This window comes from Nesoenas mayeri, assembly GCF_963082525.1.
Source record: "Nesoenas mayeri genome assembly, chromosome: 16".
Lineage (NCBI taxonomy): Eukaryota > Metazoa > Chordata > Aves > Columbiformes > Columbidae > Nesoenas > Nesoenas mayeri.
Genome location: NC_137562.1, coordinates 8,816,071 through 8,831,717, shown reverse-complemented (window position 1 = coordinate 8,831,717; position 15,647 = coordinate 8,816,071). Strand labels below are relative to the sequence as shown.

Here is a 15,647-nt window from a genome sequence, read left to right as displayed (position 1 = left end):
ATCCTGTTGGAATCCCCAACTAACATGTGAAAGGCAGAAGGGAGAGGGAAATAACAATTTCTAGCACCTGGACATGTCCATTAAGAAACAAATATCATTTGGAGGGGGCTGTTCACAAGCTTTGTGTTTTGTCAGCTATGGGACACTTGCTCACGAAACAGCGATAAACCTACTCGTCCTTTTTCATTAAGAACATTATACCAAAACCAGATACTGACCAGTGACATGCTTCTGGATGGATGAGAGAGTCACAGTGCAGGTTGGAACCCATCTCAACTTGCTGTAGCCTAAAGGCAGATTGGGCGCAAAAAACATGCATTTCTATTCTTTGCGGCGAGGATGTTTTCAGCTGCTGTCGGCAGCAGGAAGCCCCATTATCCGTGAAGATACGACACACAGGGATCACGCTCCAACTCAATTTAATAAGCTTCTTAATGAACTCGGACAGAAAGTGGTTTGAAATAAGTCGAGCAACACTCAACTACTAGTCAAGGATTTTTTTTTAAGTAATGCTTTTAAGCTTATACTCAAGCATACAAAGCATAAATTTTACAAATTAAAAACAATAAAGTCATCCTAGAATAACATCATGGCTTCTCTTATATGTACAAGGAGTGGAAAGCAGACAGAATTCCTTCCAGGTAATTTCACACATCTCCAATGCTACATAATTGCTCTCCACATTCATTTCCATTTTTCTTTCAGTGTGGGTGGAAGGAGCTGAAAGTGTTTCAATGAAATAACCTTAAAGAGCGAGAGGTGCTTCCCCAGGTTCCAAGCTGTGTACATTTGCCTCTTCAAAAGCCTTGAGAGGAAAAGCTTTACTTCAATTTCTGCTGTTGGTTCCTGTGCAGCAGCCTCTGTTTTTCCAGCTCTATGAAATCAAACAGTTCGGTATTTCTCAGGAAGTACCACTTCATCTTCATGGAAACCCAGTACCTCCCACCCTTCCCAACTGACTCCTCTGTACAACAGAAGCAACCACAGTTTAGCTCAGATTTGACAGGCAGAAAAGAAACACAGGAACAGTGAAGGCGACAGTTATTGGGGAGGCGAGAGGTATTGGAAAAGCAGATTTGTAGCCTAATCAAAACACACCTGATACACAGCCTTTCTGCAGAGGGGATATTTACAACCCAACTTCTTCATGTCCACAGCGTTAATGGAAAAAATAACATTTGCTTCCAACAACGGGAAGGCTGGGGGAGGAATGAGCGTAGTGCACCACGCTTAGTTAACAGATTGGTTTGCCACCATTGAGTTGGGAACAGATCTTCTTACAAAAGTTATTTTCATCTTGTTCTAAATTAAGTGGAACAAAATACGTATTTTTACACTAAAGCAAACTGATCAAAGTGGCATTTAATAATATTTGTTAAAGTGGTTATCTAACAAAAATGGGTTAACAAAATCCCATTCATTAGTAGTCACCAAATAAGACATTGCGCATGCATATGACAAAAGTTCAGTCGTGTACTGAGAGGTCTGTTTACTGTGTACAATATTTCCATAAATTATAATATGCTTCACAGCCCCTACCATTCAAGAATATTTCAAACAGATTATATATTATATTTGTATATGCAAACTATTTTATATACACTAATATAAAGATCCTTAGAAGTACCATTATCACTACCTTTCTGCTTTCTCTAAAATGCATAGCTTTCGAATATTTTCTTGCAGTTACCAAAAACTTTACAGATTAAAGCTGCTTATCAATGTGGCATGTTCATAAAAACAAAGTGAAATAGTTCTATACTAATTTTATATTAAACCCCTTAAAAAACGTGTTTATTTTTTAATGGAAAAAAAACACAAGCTAGTGAAAATTCAAGTAATCTATGCTCGATCTTTGCCCAAATACTATATGAAATTAATGTAGCGTTCTAGAAGTACAGTGAACTTCTCAACCAGGACCGTAATACTGCATTTCTCATGGAGAAAAATGCGAGTCATGCCACAAAAACGCACCACTTTCCACTTCATCCAGGAGAAGCTTTAGATGAGATTTAACAACACAAGTGTCAAAACAAGAAGAAAAGCTGATCAGTTACAGAGGAAGAAATCTGAGCTATTCCAGTTTTGTTTCTTCAGTTTGTTATTAAACAAAGTTACATTAACCATACAGTTTCTCACAAACTAAAAGTTTATACATGGTTTTTAGACATCAACCGAATGGAAAAGGGAAAAATAAACAAAAAGGGGAAAAAAAACCAACCCAAACCCCACAACTGTTCAAAGTTTAGTGTGAGAATAACCAGCCCGGGTGAAGGAAAGCCAGACCGCAGCTGCAGCTGGGGGGCTACTGATCGCTTGTTTGTCACGTATAAACTTTAAGACTCGGTATCACAAATGCCTCAAAGTGGAGAACAGCACGATCAGTAATAAATGGGAACAAATCACTTTGTTATATCCATCATCTACCTTAACCTTGGCGCTCGGCTAATAGCTGCTTAATAAACAACAGTTTCCCCCCACAAAAAATAGCTACACGAGTAAACAGTGTTCACAGTAATGCAATCAGTAACAGGTTTTGTTATTTTCCATAAGTCAGGTGTATCTGCGAAGCTTTATACAGTTTAATGCATAAGTATTCCAGTAAAATTAAGTGAAAACTAAGTTTCATTCTACAGGGTAATATCTACCATACAAGACTAGATTATGTACAGTATGGGACTGGTGTGACAACTGCCCGTGCCTCATGATGTTCAGCTATTTCACCCATCGGTCTTTGTTCAGCAAATCTCTAAGAACCTGATATACGGACCTAAAAATCTAGAGATTGATGTGGCAAGATTAGTGCTTACTTTACTACCACTGGATATATACCAGCGTACAGTGCTGAAAAATTAAGTCGACCAGAACATCCCATACCCAGAAGATCACAATTTGTTGACTTGAAAGTCTGGACTTGACATGTAAGACATTAAAACTATAACCCTAACTGGAGTGAGAACAGTCAGTAAACAAATACAGGTGAAGATGAACTGCATCTCTTCAGAAAGGTGAGGAAGAATCAAGAGAATGGAGATTTCTCATTTTAGACAGCCCTGCTCTGCTCAGCTCAAGGCATGAAAACAGCCCAAGTAGCTCTAAAACTACAATTGTTTTTTAGCAAGAATAAAGGCAAATCCTGCGCAAGACGAGGCATCAGAGGCTTCAACGAGCATCTCTCCCCCCACATCATTTCCTAACACAAGCACGTCTCCCAGCTTACAAACATCCAGTGGCCTTCAAAGCTTTAGTGGAATCACTGCAGTGTCTACAGCTGCAAATTTAATATAGGGGGAAAAGGCCCCTGTTAACAAAAACCCTCAAATGCCTCTGGGGCCATTTTGGTCATTTGCGAAAATTAAGAAAAAAACCCAAAACTTATTTCCAACAATACTCCTCCTGAAAAGATGGGTGACTGATCCATTATGAACATAGCTCTCACCATATAAAGCACCAAAAAGTCAGAAACAAGGAAAAAAAAAGTCCTTAAATTATGATTTACAAGTTTGTACACTATTTCCTAAGCAAAACGGTTGATCTTACTGCAAAGTTTATAGAGGAAAACTTGACCAGTTACTTTTAAGGGGAATGTATATCTGGCTATAACTTAAAGGTAGAAAATATTCACTGTTCTATATACACATTTCAAACAGGAGACAGTTAAACTTAACTGAATAGTTGCCAATATAACTCCGTGTTAACTCACCGGCCACTAAACTAGGCATCAGCAGCCAATTAGAAAGCTTGAGTTCTGTACTTTTAAAAATGCTATTTTATATCCTGTCCTGTTTTTAAAAATGTATTATAGTGCATAGCCTAAGTCAGACTTTCAAAGAGATACAGCGCCTTTCAATGCAGTTTTTGCAGCATTTAAAAGGGACTTTTCTCCCTTCAAATTAGATGTTCATTGAAAAATCTGAATTGAGTGCTGTACTGTAGTAAAAATATTTCAGTCACAGACTGATATAAACGTATACTGTGCAGTACTAAGATTGTTTGATGTCCATCTGCACACTTTTTACTTGGGTTCTTCAATTGTCCCCTTGCTGAGGTCTGTCATTTTGGGATATTTCACTTTCTTCTGGTCCAGCTCATTCTGAGCCCACAGTAGTAGCTTCAGCAATTTTGCCAGCTTGGGTGTTGATTCACGATTTTCATAGTCTAGAACAGCTTGATTAACCTCACTCCATACCTGGAAAAGAAATACTGGAGTTCAGTAATAGTTTTTCTATGATTAACAGTGCAAATGTCAGGCAGACACCAAAAAGATCACAACTAGTGCACTAATTCCTCAAAAGTGGGTCGGGACAAAGCTCTCTAGACTCTGAGCCTGAAGAAAACAAGGAAGAGAGTCAAGGAGTTGAATATATTAGCACCATTTTTTAAAATTTTGCTTAAGAAATACTTCTGTTCTTTTGCATACCACTATATGCACTTTTTCTAAACATTTCAAAAATATTTGGACATCGTTTTCACCACATATGAATAAAAGACATCGATTTCCTTTTGAGAAAGGACTACCTTCTGTCGCTGCATCATGTTCAGCAAGTCTCCAAATGGTGATTCTTCGGGATTATCAAAGGCAAGCAAAGCCAGCGTACGCTCCATTTCTGTCAGGCATTCCCTGCTCTCCTCGCCTTGTTCTGCTAATTGGGTCTGAGCAAATTCCAGAGCTGCTTCTGTCTCACGCTGCCGAATCAGTTCAATCAAATGCTGCTGCTACATGTGAAAGACAGAGCAATATTAGCTACACAATTAACGAATATTCAGTATTTCAAGAGTGCAATCTTCAGACATTTAGTGTGCAATTCGAGACAAACACTAATCCATAATTTGACAGTTTGAGGTCAGTTCTTCTCAATGTGTGAGACAAGGAACAGACTCATCTACAAAATTACTGAAAAAGGTAACCTGATGCTTTTCAGTGACAGGTTTTGAAAAGATGTGTTACTGAAGGAACTACTAAAAATTCAGACTAGCAGTAACTGGCAGTTGATAAGTCCGAGGCCACAGCGGCTGCTGCTGTAAGTTTTCATGTTACTAATTGTATATGATGGTTCTTGCATTATGCCACAAAGTTTCCTATTGCTACAAAATGATGCCAAGAACAAACACGTGAAATTGCATCCAGTTCAGGAACAAATTTCCCAACATACTCTTTAAAACATGCACTATTTTTTCTAGTTTCTCAGCAACCTCTCAAACAAAGATGAAGTTTGCCACCCGTCCTTACCTGCAAATGAAAGTAAAGATATCTGTTTGTATCTAGCAATTCTGGATGGAGGCTGTTTATTAACGCGATAGCTTCTTGAATCTGCCCTTTCAATATCATTTCTCGAATTTTTATTCTTTCATCGAGAGTCTCTAAATCAACACTGGGTTCAATTCCAGACTCCATTCGAAATTTCTCTGCTGCTTCTTTAAAGCCCTCTGAAATAGAAACATTTTAACTATAAAATATACTCAATGAAACACTTTTTAAAAATATCAGCTTAAATGAAAATATTTGAGTATTGCCTGTGGATTTTGGGAGTTTGAAGATTAAGTCTAAACTTGTGAAAAATTCCTATCTGTTTAAATAGACTTTATCCAACAGGCATCTAACAGTACATGCTCAATTCATTCCTAACTCGAGTGCCCTCATTCTTTAAGGATGCACACAACTTGTAGTCCAATACCTCTTAACTTGAAAGCTTGTTTTTTACTTAAAAAGAACAGAGTACTTATTCAAAAAATGGGATTTTCAAAATCACATTTTCAAAATTTGGGTGGTTTTGCTTCTCCCTCTAGTCCCCAAATCTGTTTACACAGACCAAGCAGTTTTACTGAGAAGAAACAAACAAACAAAAAATTTGCTTTCTCATACCAACACTGTTTTTTTAAAGTTGCAACTGCTACTTAAATCCTAAGTCATACTTTCATACACACAAAATCTATTTATGCCACTAAGATGCTCTTCCTTCATCCCAGAGGCTTCACCTACACACCAATGTAAACAGGGGTGTAGATCGGATGCAGCCGCCTCCGCCCTGGTGCAGCTTCCCAGGATGGTACGCAGCATAATTGCTTGGGGCAATTTCCCAGCGTTTTTGATTGTTCTAAGTACAAAGTTGGGCTCTACGCTGAAGGGGTTAATATTTTTGGTCTCAAACTATTTTGACACCAGTGCCCTTTTGGAGTTTGTCTTTCCAGCCAATTAAAACTTGCTTCTGACAGTTGTTCTGTGCAGCTCTCAGAGTGCTACTTCACAACTGTAATATAGCTGGATCTCTGGTTTAATGGCACAAAATAGGACAACATACAGAAGTGTGTCATGTTTGTTAACAACATTTCAGAAAATACTTTATTTTCTGTGTCTTTTAGCAGGAGAGTTAAGGTTAATAAATGTCAGTCTCTGAATCTTACTCAGTTTTCACTTAAGAGAACATAAGAGCAGTTGCACATTGCTAAGAGAAGCCAACAGCAATCACTGAATCCTTAAAGCCCTAAATCTCACTCCATCTAGTAGCATATTCTAGCCCAAACCGTCTATCTTGATAAAATAAGTGACAAGCAGTTAAGAGCCTCCTCGCATTACTACTCATTTTTACCTGTAACAAGGTAGTTCATGATAAGGCGGTTCATGTCCGCTCTCTGGATATGCAAGTTATTAAGTTTCTCCATCCATTCATCTTTCGTGATTTCATCAGGTTTTTCTGCATAACTCATCCTGGACTCTTACTACAAGAAAATAAAAGCATCTCATTTAACATGGTTCAAAAAGAAGTAAGTTTAATGTGTATAAGCTCTGTGTTACTACCATCTTTATATAAAATATTGTTTATGAGATCTTTTAAATTAATAGTCCAAAAGAGCTCCTTTTCCTCTCAAAACACATTTTCTTTTTTCATCCTCGCTCCTGCACTCTTTCACATCTGCTCGCCAGTCACTAAAGCTGCTTTCATCCATGGTCAGAATAAAAAAATCAAATACCATCTTATTGTACATACTCTTAAGTCCACTCCAAATAAATCTCGTTTACAAGTTATACAGAACATGGGGCATCACAAAGTGGCACAAGTGAATCAAAGAGTTTGACAGCTGGCCAGAAAAATTGTAACAAACCTTTAAAGCAAAGACTATGCAAGCAAGACTTGCTTTAAAGTTTTCACCAAAACCTAACAGGACAGTTCCATATATTGTATAGCTACAAAACAGTACATGACACATCATCCAATGTATAACTTAGAAGACTTCCACTAACTTAGCTTTGCTGTCCCCGAAAGTACTCCAGTCAACACCACTAAAATGCCATCTCCTAGGATTTTTCTCAACTACATATTCTTTTCAGATTTGCAAGCAAAGCACTTAGCTAAAATTCAAGCCGACTTTTAATAATTTCTACCTTCAAGTCACGATCACAAGGGCAGCAAAGGGAGAGGAGAGGCGGCAACAACAACAGCAACAGGCTCCGCCGCCTCTCCCGCACAAACACGAGCGGCAGCGCGCCCTCTCATCCCCGGCCAGTTTCCAACAGGTTCTTCTCCCTCTCAACTACCGCTGGCCCCAGGGAAGTCGGCGGGCGGCCAGCAGGACCAGCCCGGGACGCTGAGGGGCCGATTGCTCCCGGGCCCCCCGTTCACGCCGCTCCCAACCACGCGACAGGGGGACGGGGCTGCGGCGGCTCCAGCCCCGCGCGGTCCCCGCCCGCCGGGACACCCCAACCTCCCCTCGCAGCGCCGCGGCCCCTGCCCGCCCCCAGCCCGTAGAGGCGCTGCCCCTGACCCGGCCATCCCCGCGGCCCGAGCCACCCAAGCCCTCGGCCTCACTCGCCACAGGCCCAGCGCCTCCCCGACACCCAGAGCGGCCGCCAGCGGGCCGACCAGCCGGGCCAAGGGAAGGGCCTCGCCAGCCCCCGTCCCCCGAGGGAAGGAGCGGGCCCGCTGGCGCCATCTTACCCAGCGCGCCGCGGTGCCGGCTCCGACGCACGAACGCGGGCCCCTCCGCCGCCTCTGCCAGGCCGCAGGCGCGCGGATCTCGCGAGAACAGTCCTCTCGGCCAATCAGCGCCCGGAGAGGGGCGAGAACATGCAACCATAGAGTCGACCTTCGGGATAGAGTGTACGTGTGGCCGTGTGGTACACCCCGGCCGGGGGGAGGTGGTACCATAGAGGCCGCGCGGGGTTGCGACGCCCCAGTAGTGCAGAGCTGGGCCCGATCCCGCCGGGGCCACCGTAGCGCGGGGCGAGCGGGGCCGCAGGATGGCTGCACCGGGCAGCCGCGGGGACAGGGCCAGCCCGTGGGGATGGGCGCACTGGAGCAGAAGGAGACGAGGGCCAGGCCTTTCCCCTGTCCTGCCTGCTCACGGCTGCACAGATGTCGGGACAGGGCCCGTGCTGGCTCCGCCATGCTGTCTGTGACAGTAGCTGCTCGGTGATTCGTGTTCCCTTGACGCTTGAATAACGCCCGAGCCACTCCTCATACAGCTTCCTCTCCAAACCCTTCACCAACTTTGTCGAAGGGCAGGTATAGGTCCCAGCCCAGTGTATCGATATACAGTTCCACCAATATCCATGACTGTCGATTGGCCAGACTGTGAACCGTGGGAGCTGAGCGCTCCGATTTATGATTTCTGCCAAGAATCCACATTGGCTGCTGAGTTAATAAACCTGTTGTGGCAAGATTCAGTGGGGTTTGTGGGTCAAAGCGCTTCCCAGAAAGTCCAAGGCAACACCTCAATTTACATATCTAAATGAAGAACAGGCTTAAGAGGTACTTTTATGTGTGAAATGCTGCAAATGATATTTCTCAGAAAAACATAATTTCACACAGAGAGGGGATATAGATACAATTACTCATTTTTCGCTCTCATTTTTGTACATGTGCCATAAAGTGCGGCCTCCGAACCTCACTTTTGTTACAATTTTCCCTACATTGAAATGGAGAAAAGCCACGATGCAATCAGTAATTTATTATTCTAACTTGTTTTCCCAGACTAACCTCCAAATTTATAAAGACTGCAGAGTTGTGGACAAAAAGCCTCCAATATAAACATTACATATCTATACATCAATACATGCCATTAGTTGTTAGCCGTGTGACAAAGCTACGGCATGACAAGGATTCCCGTTGATCAGGCTTTAATCTAAAAACTAATCGCAATGAATTTCACTAACTGGGAAATACCAGCTCTGGTTTTGAAGCAGTAGGTTTGTAAATCTCCCTGTGGCTCAGCTGGCCTGGCTGGTTCTTGTCAGCTCCTCCCTAAAAGGCGGTGTTTTTCAGGAGATTTCCATAAAGAGGAAGAGGGGAGGAAGAAGCTTCTCCTTGCGGCGACTTCCTGGCTTTTTTTTGCAGAGGGAAACGCACCCGGAGCAGAGAGGAGGCAGCAGGATGTAATTCATACCACAGTTGCTGTTTACAGGTACAGAATAAGTGTAATCGCCTTCTAATAAGTAGAATAATATATTGACTAAGTAAGCTAAAAATGTGAATGTGTGAGCTACTGTTTCACAGCCTACTTCATGGTGTGGTGCTAACACCTGCTTTTTCAATCAAATGCAACAGCAATTTACCACTCTATTGTATCTGAGCTGAAGCAAACTAGAAATGGGGTAAAACCAGCTCCTGACTTGTGGTTTTGCTTGTCGTGAAAAATAGTTTAGGGTTTTTTTTAGGAGGGTTTTTTTTTTTTCCTGACAAAAATGTTAACAAAAATAAGTTTGTAATGTTTTTGTGCAGAATACCATGGCCAGCTGCATTCTTCTCATTTTTTCCCCTTTCATATGCTTTCTGTAGCTTTTTGATGGTTTTAGTAATGTCAGGCCTTAAAAACTGAGCTTTTGTTTGAGAGGCTTTATAACCACCTTAGTTGCAACAAACACACTTTGAATGTTACTATTGAAGCATTTTCTTACCAAGTCTGGAAACAAAATGACTTTCTAATGCATCAATTCTTTCTATTTGGTTAAATAATAATAAATAGTGCTACTTGTACTGGTATTTTTTTTGATGGTAGTATTGTCCCAAAGTGGTAAAATACAAAAACTTATAACATTACTTTATCTTGTACAGGGCTTTTTTTTCCCCTACTAATGATCTGGGTGCAATGGAAACTCTGCATGTGTGGGAGATTGAGCAGTATTTTGAGTAATAAATGACACATATTTATCCTAACTCCTGATAAAAGTCTGCCTAGTCACCTTCTGTATTCCCCTCTTTTTTACTTGTATCTCACTGAATAAATGTTTAATCATCCCATGTACAATACCTGCTGCTGTCTGTAGTGAAGAGGAACATTTCTGTTCCCTGTGCTTCATAGCCTGGAATACTCAAGGACTTGGAAATACGAAACTTGCATGGCTGTTCTTTGTTAAACCTCACAAAATTAAGAAGGGAGTTGTGCAAAAAGCTTCCTATATAATTTTTCCTTTTCCTGGCACTAAAAGCCCTTACATTCTCCTCAAAGTTGGAACCAAACCTTTCTTTCATTACTCAAGGAAAACCTTGCAGGATACTTTTGTGACTCTGGATTTGGCATCAAATCATAGAATGCATGGAAACAAACTGCTTTGCTCTTGGGAAACTCTCTTGTGGCTTCAATATTCCGTAGTCCTGCAAGAATCTTGAAATGAGGGCAGTAATATGGGAAGTTGAACTTTTGGGCAAGACTACAAACCTGAGATTGAAAGAAACATATAGTAACTAATTCAGTGCATTTTATAGAATTTTTATATGGATTAAGGTTTGATAAATCCTAATTTCAAAAAAGTATTTTGATGACTGATATTTGGAGTTGATTAGACTGAATCCCAAACCAAATCACTAATTCCTGGAGACGTCACGAAAAAAATCCCTGAAAAAAAATGTATATATTGCAGGGGGAGGAAGAGTGTTTACCTAGAATTGGAAGGAAAATAATCTGGAAGTTTGTCATCTTGTAAGAAAGGGGATTGCTTTATTTATTTAAATATTATAAACTCTCAGTAAAGTATTTCTCTGTGCTCCTCTAGTCTTTATGACAAATGAAGTATTGGCAGCCTCAGTGAATCAAGGATGCAGAAGATAGACTGGATTGAACACCTGACATATCTTCTGAGTGATGTGCTGAACTCTGAGGGCAGAGGCCTCTTTCTACTAAAAAAAAAAAGGTAAACCTGGAGCACAGCCAACAGAAATCAGTCTCTTCTGACTTTAAATTATCAATCTGTTGAAAAAAAGGGAAAAAAAAAAAAAAAAGGCAAAACAATGATTGAGATGGAGAAGGGAGGAGAAATCATCCCTACTCTTTTCATGGGCTAACTCTGTCTCTAGCTTTAACCTGGCTGCTGAAATAATTGGCTGCCCAGAACACTGAGTGAGGAAGGACTGAGAGAAGGGGTGAACATAAAGTATTTAAGGGTTTTGCACCTTCAAACACTGGAAGAGGTCACCACCTTGGTGAAGGGAAAGGCGAGTGAGAGAGAAGTGACACCCTTGGTCTGGGGAGACATCTCTCCAACACAAAGATGATGCCTTAGTGCCTGTTACAAATAGCTTATGGGTCACGCATAAAGACCCTTGTGTGACATACTGCAAATATAAGTAAGGACAATTTGTAGACACTCAAAGTTTAAAACAAATAATTAGGAAAAGCCAAGGGGTAAACAAAGCTCTGTCAGCTGCAGAGGACAGTCTCAGTGTACAGACTGCTTATTAGTGGAAAAGGTTTTGGAAAAGAGCGGAAAAAAGTTTTAAGGAGAGTTAGTGCTGAGGGATTTGTAGATATCTTAGCATAAGCTTCTCTGGTGTTTAAGAAGGAGAGATAGATAAGGTACTTTATTAGGCTGTTTTAGAAGCTGATTAATAGTGATTAATCTCTGCTAGGATTGCCCAGCAATGTTTTTAGTTCAAGCCAGTTAGAAGGTATTGTGAAGTTATATGAGAGGAGACCTAAACTGAAAGAAAACTCACATTATCTGGATCACCAAAAAAGCTCCTTCTGTGTGCTGCCAGGACAATGCAGATTCAGACAAGTAGCCCAGGAGTAAATTTCCCAAATTAAGGGAAATCAGGCTCTAACAGGAAAATAATTAGGAAGGGAGTGAAGTGGGGAAAGAACTGAGGTGCTGAGGGTTCCATTTAAGTGAAGGTGACACAGGTGCTTAGTCAGCAGAGATAGATACTCTGATATGGGCTCTAACACAAAAACTGTGAATTTTTTCTGGGTTGAGAGTGTTAATGTTCTTTAGCTGCTGTTCACTGGATGTGTAGAATGAATCAGTATTATGTTAAGATGGTGTAAACCTCTTACTAAATGAGTGTAAGAGGCATTTAATACCGGTTTCACTGTGGGATCCCCTGTTGCAGGCACCTCCTGTTCACTATTGGTGTGCATTTCCTTGTTTTGCATGTTCTCTTTCCCTTGGTGTGTAATTCCTGGGTTTGAGCACTCCCTAGATGCTACATTTGTCCATTAACAACATCTCTTTAGCTTTTCCCGGGACATAAATCACAGTGAGGCTTGATCTACTGAATCACAAGGTATTTCCCCTCCATGTGCTTTTGATTTATTGTAGTCCTGTAGCTGCAGAGTAAAAATTAAACTTCTGTTTCCCTTTAATAATGGTGTCTTGTACTTTTGCACACTTCTTGGTGTTCCTGTGTGATGTAAGTATTAATACTGTCCAGTTTTACAGGTGGAGAAAGAGGCTGACTATGCTATCAGGAAAAAGGCTAATAGTAGTGCTTCCAACATTATCCTGAGGTTTTACCACCAGAAGTCTTGTATAGAGTATTCCCTAGAATGTAGATTTTCAAAAGAAAATTACTCAATAGAATCTTGTAATGCTATAGAATTAATGCTAAGTATGTTTTTGCTTCCTCATGTTCTCACTCCTTAATCAATTGTAGTAAATACTGCACTCATGTGGAATCCAACTGCAATCAATTTTATCAACCTATAAGAAAAAATGTGCAGGATCAGGGTCAATCAAAGAGTCAAACCTCACATTTCCAACTGCCTGAAAGGCTCCTCAGATGTTCAGGTCAGGAGTATTTGCATGGCCTTGTTGGTCCCTTGGGATCCCTTAGCAGTTGTGATTTGTAGGTGTTTCTGCTGTTTAGTGTCACAAATGCTGACAGTGGGAACAATAGGAGTTAACTCTCCGTAACTCTTTATAGCAGCTTGGATCCTGGAGAGCTATTTTTCAGTAGCCCAACCTTTTTTAAGGGTTTGTTTACTGGGAAGTCTCCTTGCAGTGGATGAGCTGATCCAGTGAATACTTCCCTTCCACAGCACCCTATACTTTGGACCCAAGGGAAAGGGTTATTGCAGCAATTGCTGTTTGATTTTCTGAAGCAGATGGAGTAGCATAGGAAAAACAAAACCACCATAGAACGAGCACTGGTGGGAAGCAAAGCTGCTGTGAGCAGCTGGGCCAGCAGATGAGCTCCTCTGCCATGTCGATCCTGTGACAAAGCTGTACTGGTGTGCGTGAGAAGTCTCACTGTAAGCAAAAAGGTATTTAGTGCTGCTACGATGTGGTTTTGCTTTGCAACTTCTCCAATAATGAATAAAACTGCAGTTCCTGTGAGGCAAGGTCACCCCGTGTTTTTTGGTGAGAAAGCTGAAAGCAGGTGTTGTTGATCTCTAGAACTCATCTGCAGCAGAAGCCTTGAGGTGACATGGGCGGCCTGCCTCGAGTTCTCCCCAGTGGCTTCAGGAACAGCAGTGTCTGGCTGCCTGGAGCTGACGGGACGGGAACTCCGCGGGCGGCCTCGCCTCTACGGCTGTGTGGAGGACGCCTGAGCCTCGCCCGGAGCTGAAGGGAAGCGGAGAGGGGCGGGCGGGGGGTGACCGAATAGGGGGAGACCGGGCAGAGGGGCACGAGCGGCCTTTTCCCGCGCAGCGCCCCGCGGTGAGGGAGCACGCGCCACCGAGGCGGGAGGCGGAGCCAACGCCAACCGAAGTCTTCCGAGGTGCCGTGCGCAAAAGCGGCGCGGGCGCTCTAGGCAGCCGTTGGTCGCTGACTCGGTGTCTGTGGTAGCGGAGGAGGAGCGTCCCCGCCCAGCGCTCGGGAGAGGTTGCGAGGAGGAAATGGCGGCTCGGCTCGGCTGAGATCCGCGGCGGCGGCGAGATCGCCCTCACCCCCTCCCCGCGGTGAGTGAGGGAGGCAGCCGGAGAAGCACCGGGACGGGAGGAGAAAGGGAAGGGGGCCGCCTCCGCAGCGGAGGAGGTCGCGGAAAAGAGGCAACCGCCTCCTGCGGCCTGGACGCCTTCGGGCTCGACTAGAAAATGGAGGCGGGCGGGTGGTGCGGGTCAGGGCGGCCGGAGGGACCGCGGAGGAGGAGTGAGGGGGGGTAGCGCGGCCTGTTTTCAGGAGACCGCCGGTGCGGCTGCAGGGTACCGGCACACCGGAGGCCTGGCCCGGTTCCAGAGGAGGTCGGCGACTCAATGCGGCCCCCCCCACCCCCGGAGGGAGCCAGAAGCCGCCGCCCCATGAGCTGATAAGGCGGTTGGGCCGGAGCGGAGCGGCCGCCTCCCCGGGCGGAGCGGGCGGGAAGGCGGGCTCCTCCATCTTGTGAGGAGAGACACAGAGGGGACGGTTTGTGCTGTGAGGCTATGGACGCCGGCGAGCTGCTCACTGGCGTCACAACCGACTTCAGCCGCCTCTCACCGCCGCTCTCGTTCGTTGTCACCGTTGCCGTAGTACCGGCCCCGGGGTTCGCGGCGTCGGCGATGCCGATCGCCGCGGGGGATCCGGAAAACCCACCCGAAATCTCATCCCGGGGCTGGGGGCTTCGGAGGGTGGGGGTAAAATTAACCTGCTTCGAGGTGACTTTTCCCTGGGCGAGGGAGGTGATTTCCATATTGGTGAGTTATACAACGAAAGTTGAACTTTATCACGTTTCTCGCAGGGGAAAAGAGGAGGGGTTGCATTTTTAGACAGTAGTAATTACTGTCTGGCTTTAAATATTCAGTAATTTCCCTGTCAATAACTATTCCTCATGTCTTGCACTATTAAATACTGTCTCTTGGAGGTGATGGTAGTTTGAGCTGCTTATTTTATTTGGCTTGCAAAAGCCATTTTTTGATGGTGGCCCAAATTCGTTTTATACAGTTATTTTCAGTTTATACCTCCAAGTGATAGTTATATTTTAGTAGTGGTTTAAGAAGATTTTATCTTTTTAGCTCGGAAAGAATGTTACAATATTTTTAACATGTTACAAAATGTGTGTTACACTCTCCCTGCTGTTTGTATGTTCAGTAATTCAGAACAGTGTAACATGCTGTTTTTCTTGTGTTCATGTTTTCCTTTTAGGAACTTAAGAGAGACAAAAAATTCTAATTACTTTAATTTAACTCCAAAGAATGTGTATAGCATTAATAGTTTCTCTAGTTTTTATGTATAATCTTTGATTTTTATTTTTTTTTTCAGAAATAGATGTTTTGAATACTTAATCATCACAGCCTTGTTTAAGTAAATTTCTTGGCAGCTGATATTCAGCTATATTTTGCTTTATTTTACGAGAACTTTTTCACTGCTTTTTGTTTGTGTTTTACACAGTTTTCTTAAAGGGTAGTTTGAATTGGTTTAGCTTCAACTGTGTTTCTGCTTCTACAAACAATTTAATAGCTTTTTAGGCAATTTAATTGCTGGTCAATGAAAAATTATCTGTATAGTTACAGTA

At 42.8% G+C, this 15,647-nt stretch overlaps 2 protein-coding genes across 3 annotated transcripts in view; one reads left to right on the top strand and one right to left on the bottom strand.

Moving 5' to 3' along the window:
* Positions 1-445: 445 nt before the first annotated feature.
* Positions 446-8,007, bottom strand: GID8 (GID complex subunit 8 homolog). Its single transcript, XM_080354889.1, has 5 exons — positions 7,935-8,007; positions 6,588-6,717; positions 5,231-5,427; positions 4,519-4,716; positions 446-4,189 (listed from the first exon to the last, which is right to left on the bottom strand). The coding sequence occupies exons 2-5, from the start codon at positions 6,703-6,705 to the stop codon at positions 4,016-4,018; spliced, it is 687 nt and encodes a 228-aa protein (XP_080211015.1). The 5' UTR covers positions 6,706-6,717; positions 7,935-8,007; the 3' UTR covers positions 446-4,015.
* A 3,010-nt stretch (positions 8,008-11,017) lies between these two features.
* DIDO1 (death inducer-obliterator 1) overlaps positions 11,018-15,647 on the top strand; it is a 51,833-nt gene continuing 47,203 nt past the window's right edge. The window contains exon 1 of one of the 2 annotated variants that reach the window (XM_080354480.1): positions 11,018-11,125. The gene's annotated coding sequence lies outside the window, so the exon portion shown is untranslated. Of the gene's footprint in view, positions 11,126-14,025; positions 14,116-15,647 lie in introns of those variants that run through there. The other variant, XM_080354479.1, reaches the window with a different exon arrangement.

Excerpts from the sequence above, each read along its gene's own strand:
- GID8 (XM_080354889.1), bottom strand. The coding sequence starts at position 6,705 with ATGAGTTATGCAGAAAAACCTGATGAAATCACGAAAGATGAATGGATG. Across the intron at positions 5,428-6,587 it reads CATGAACTACCTTGTTACAG|AGGGCTTTAAAGAAGCAGCA; the intron begins GTAAAAATGAGT and ends TTTCTATTTCAG. Across the intron at positions 4,717-5,230 it reads ATCTTTACTTTCATTTGCAG|CAGCAGCATTTGATTGAACT; the intron begins GTAAGGACGGGT and ends TTTCACATGTAG.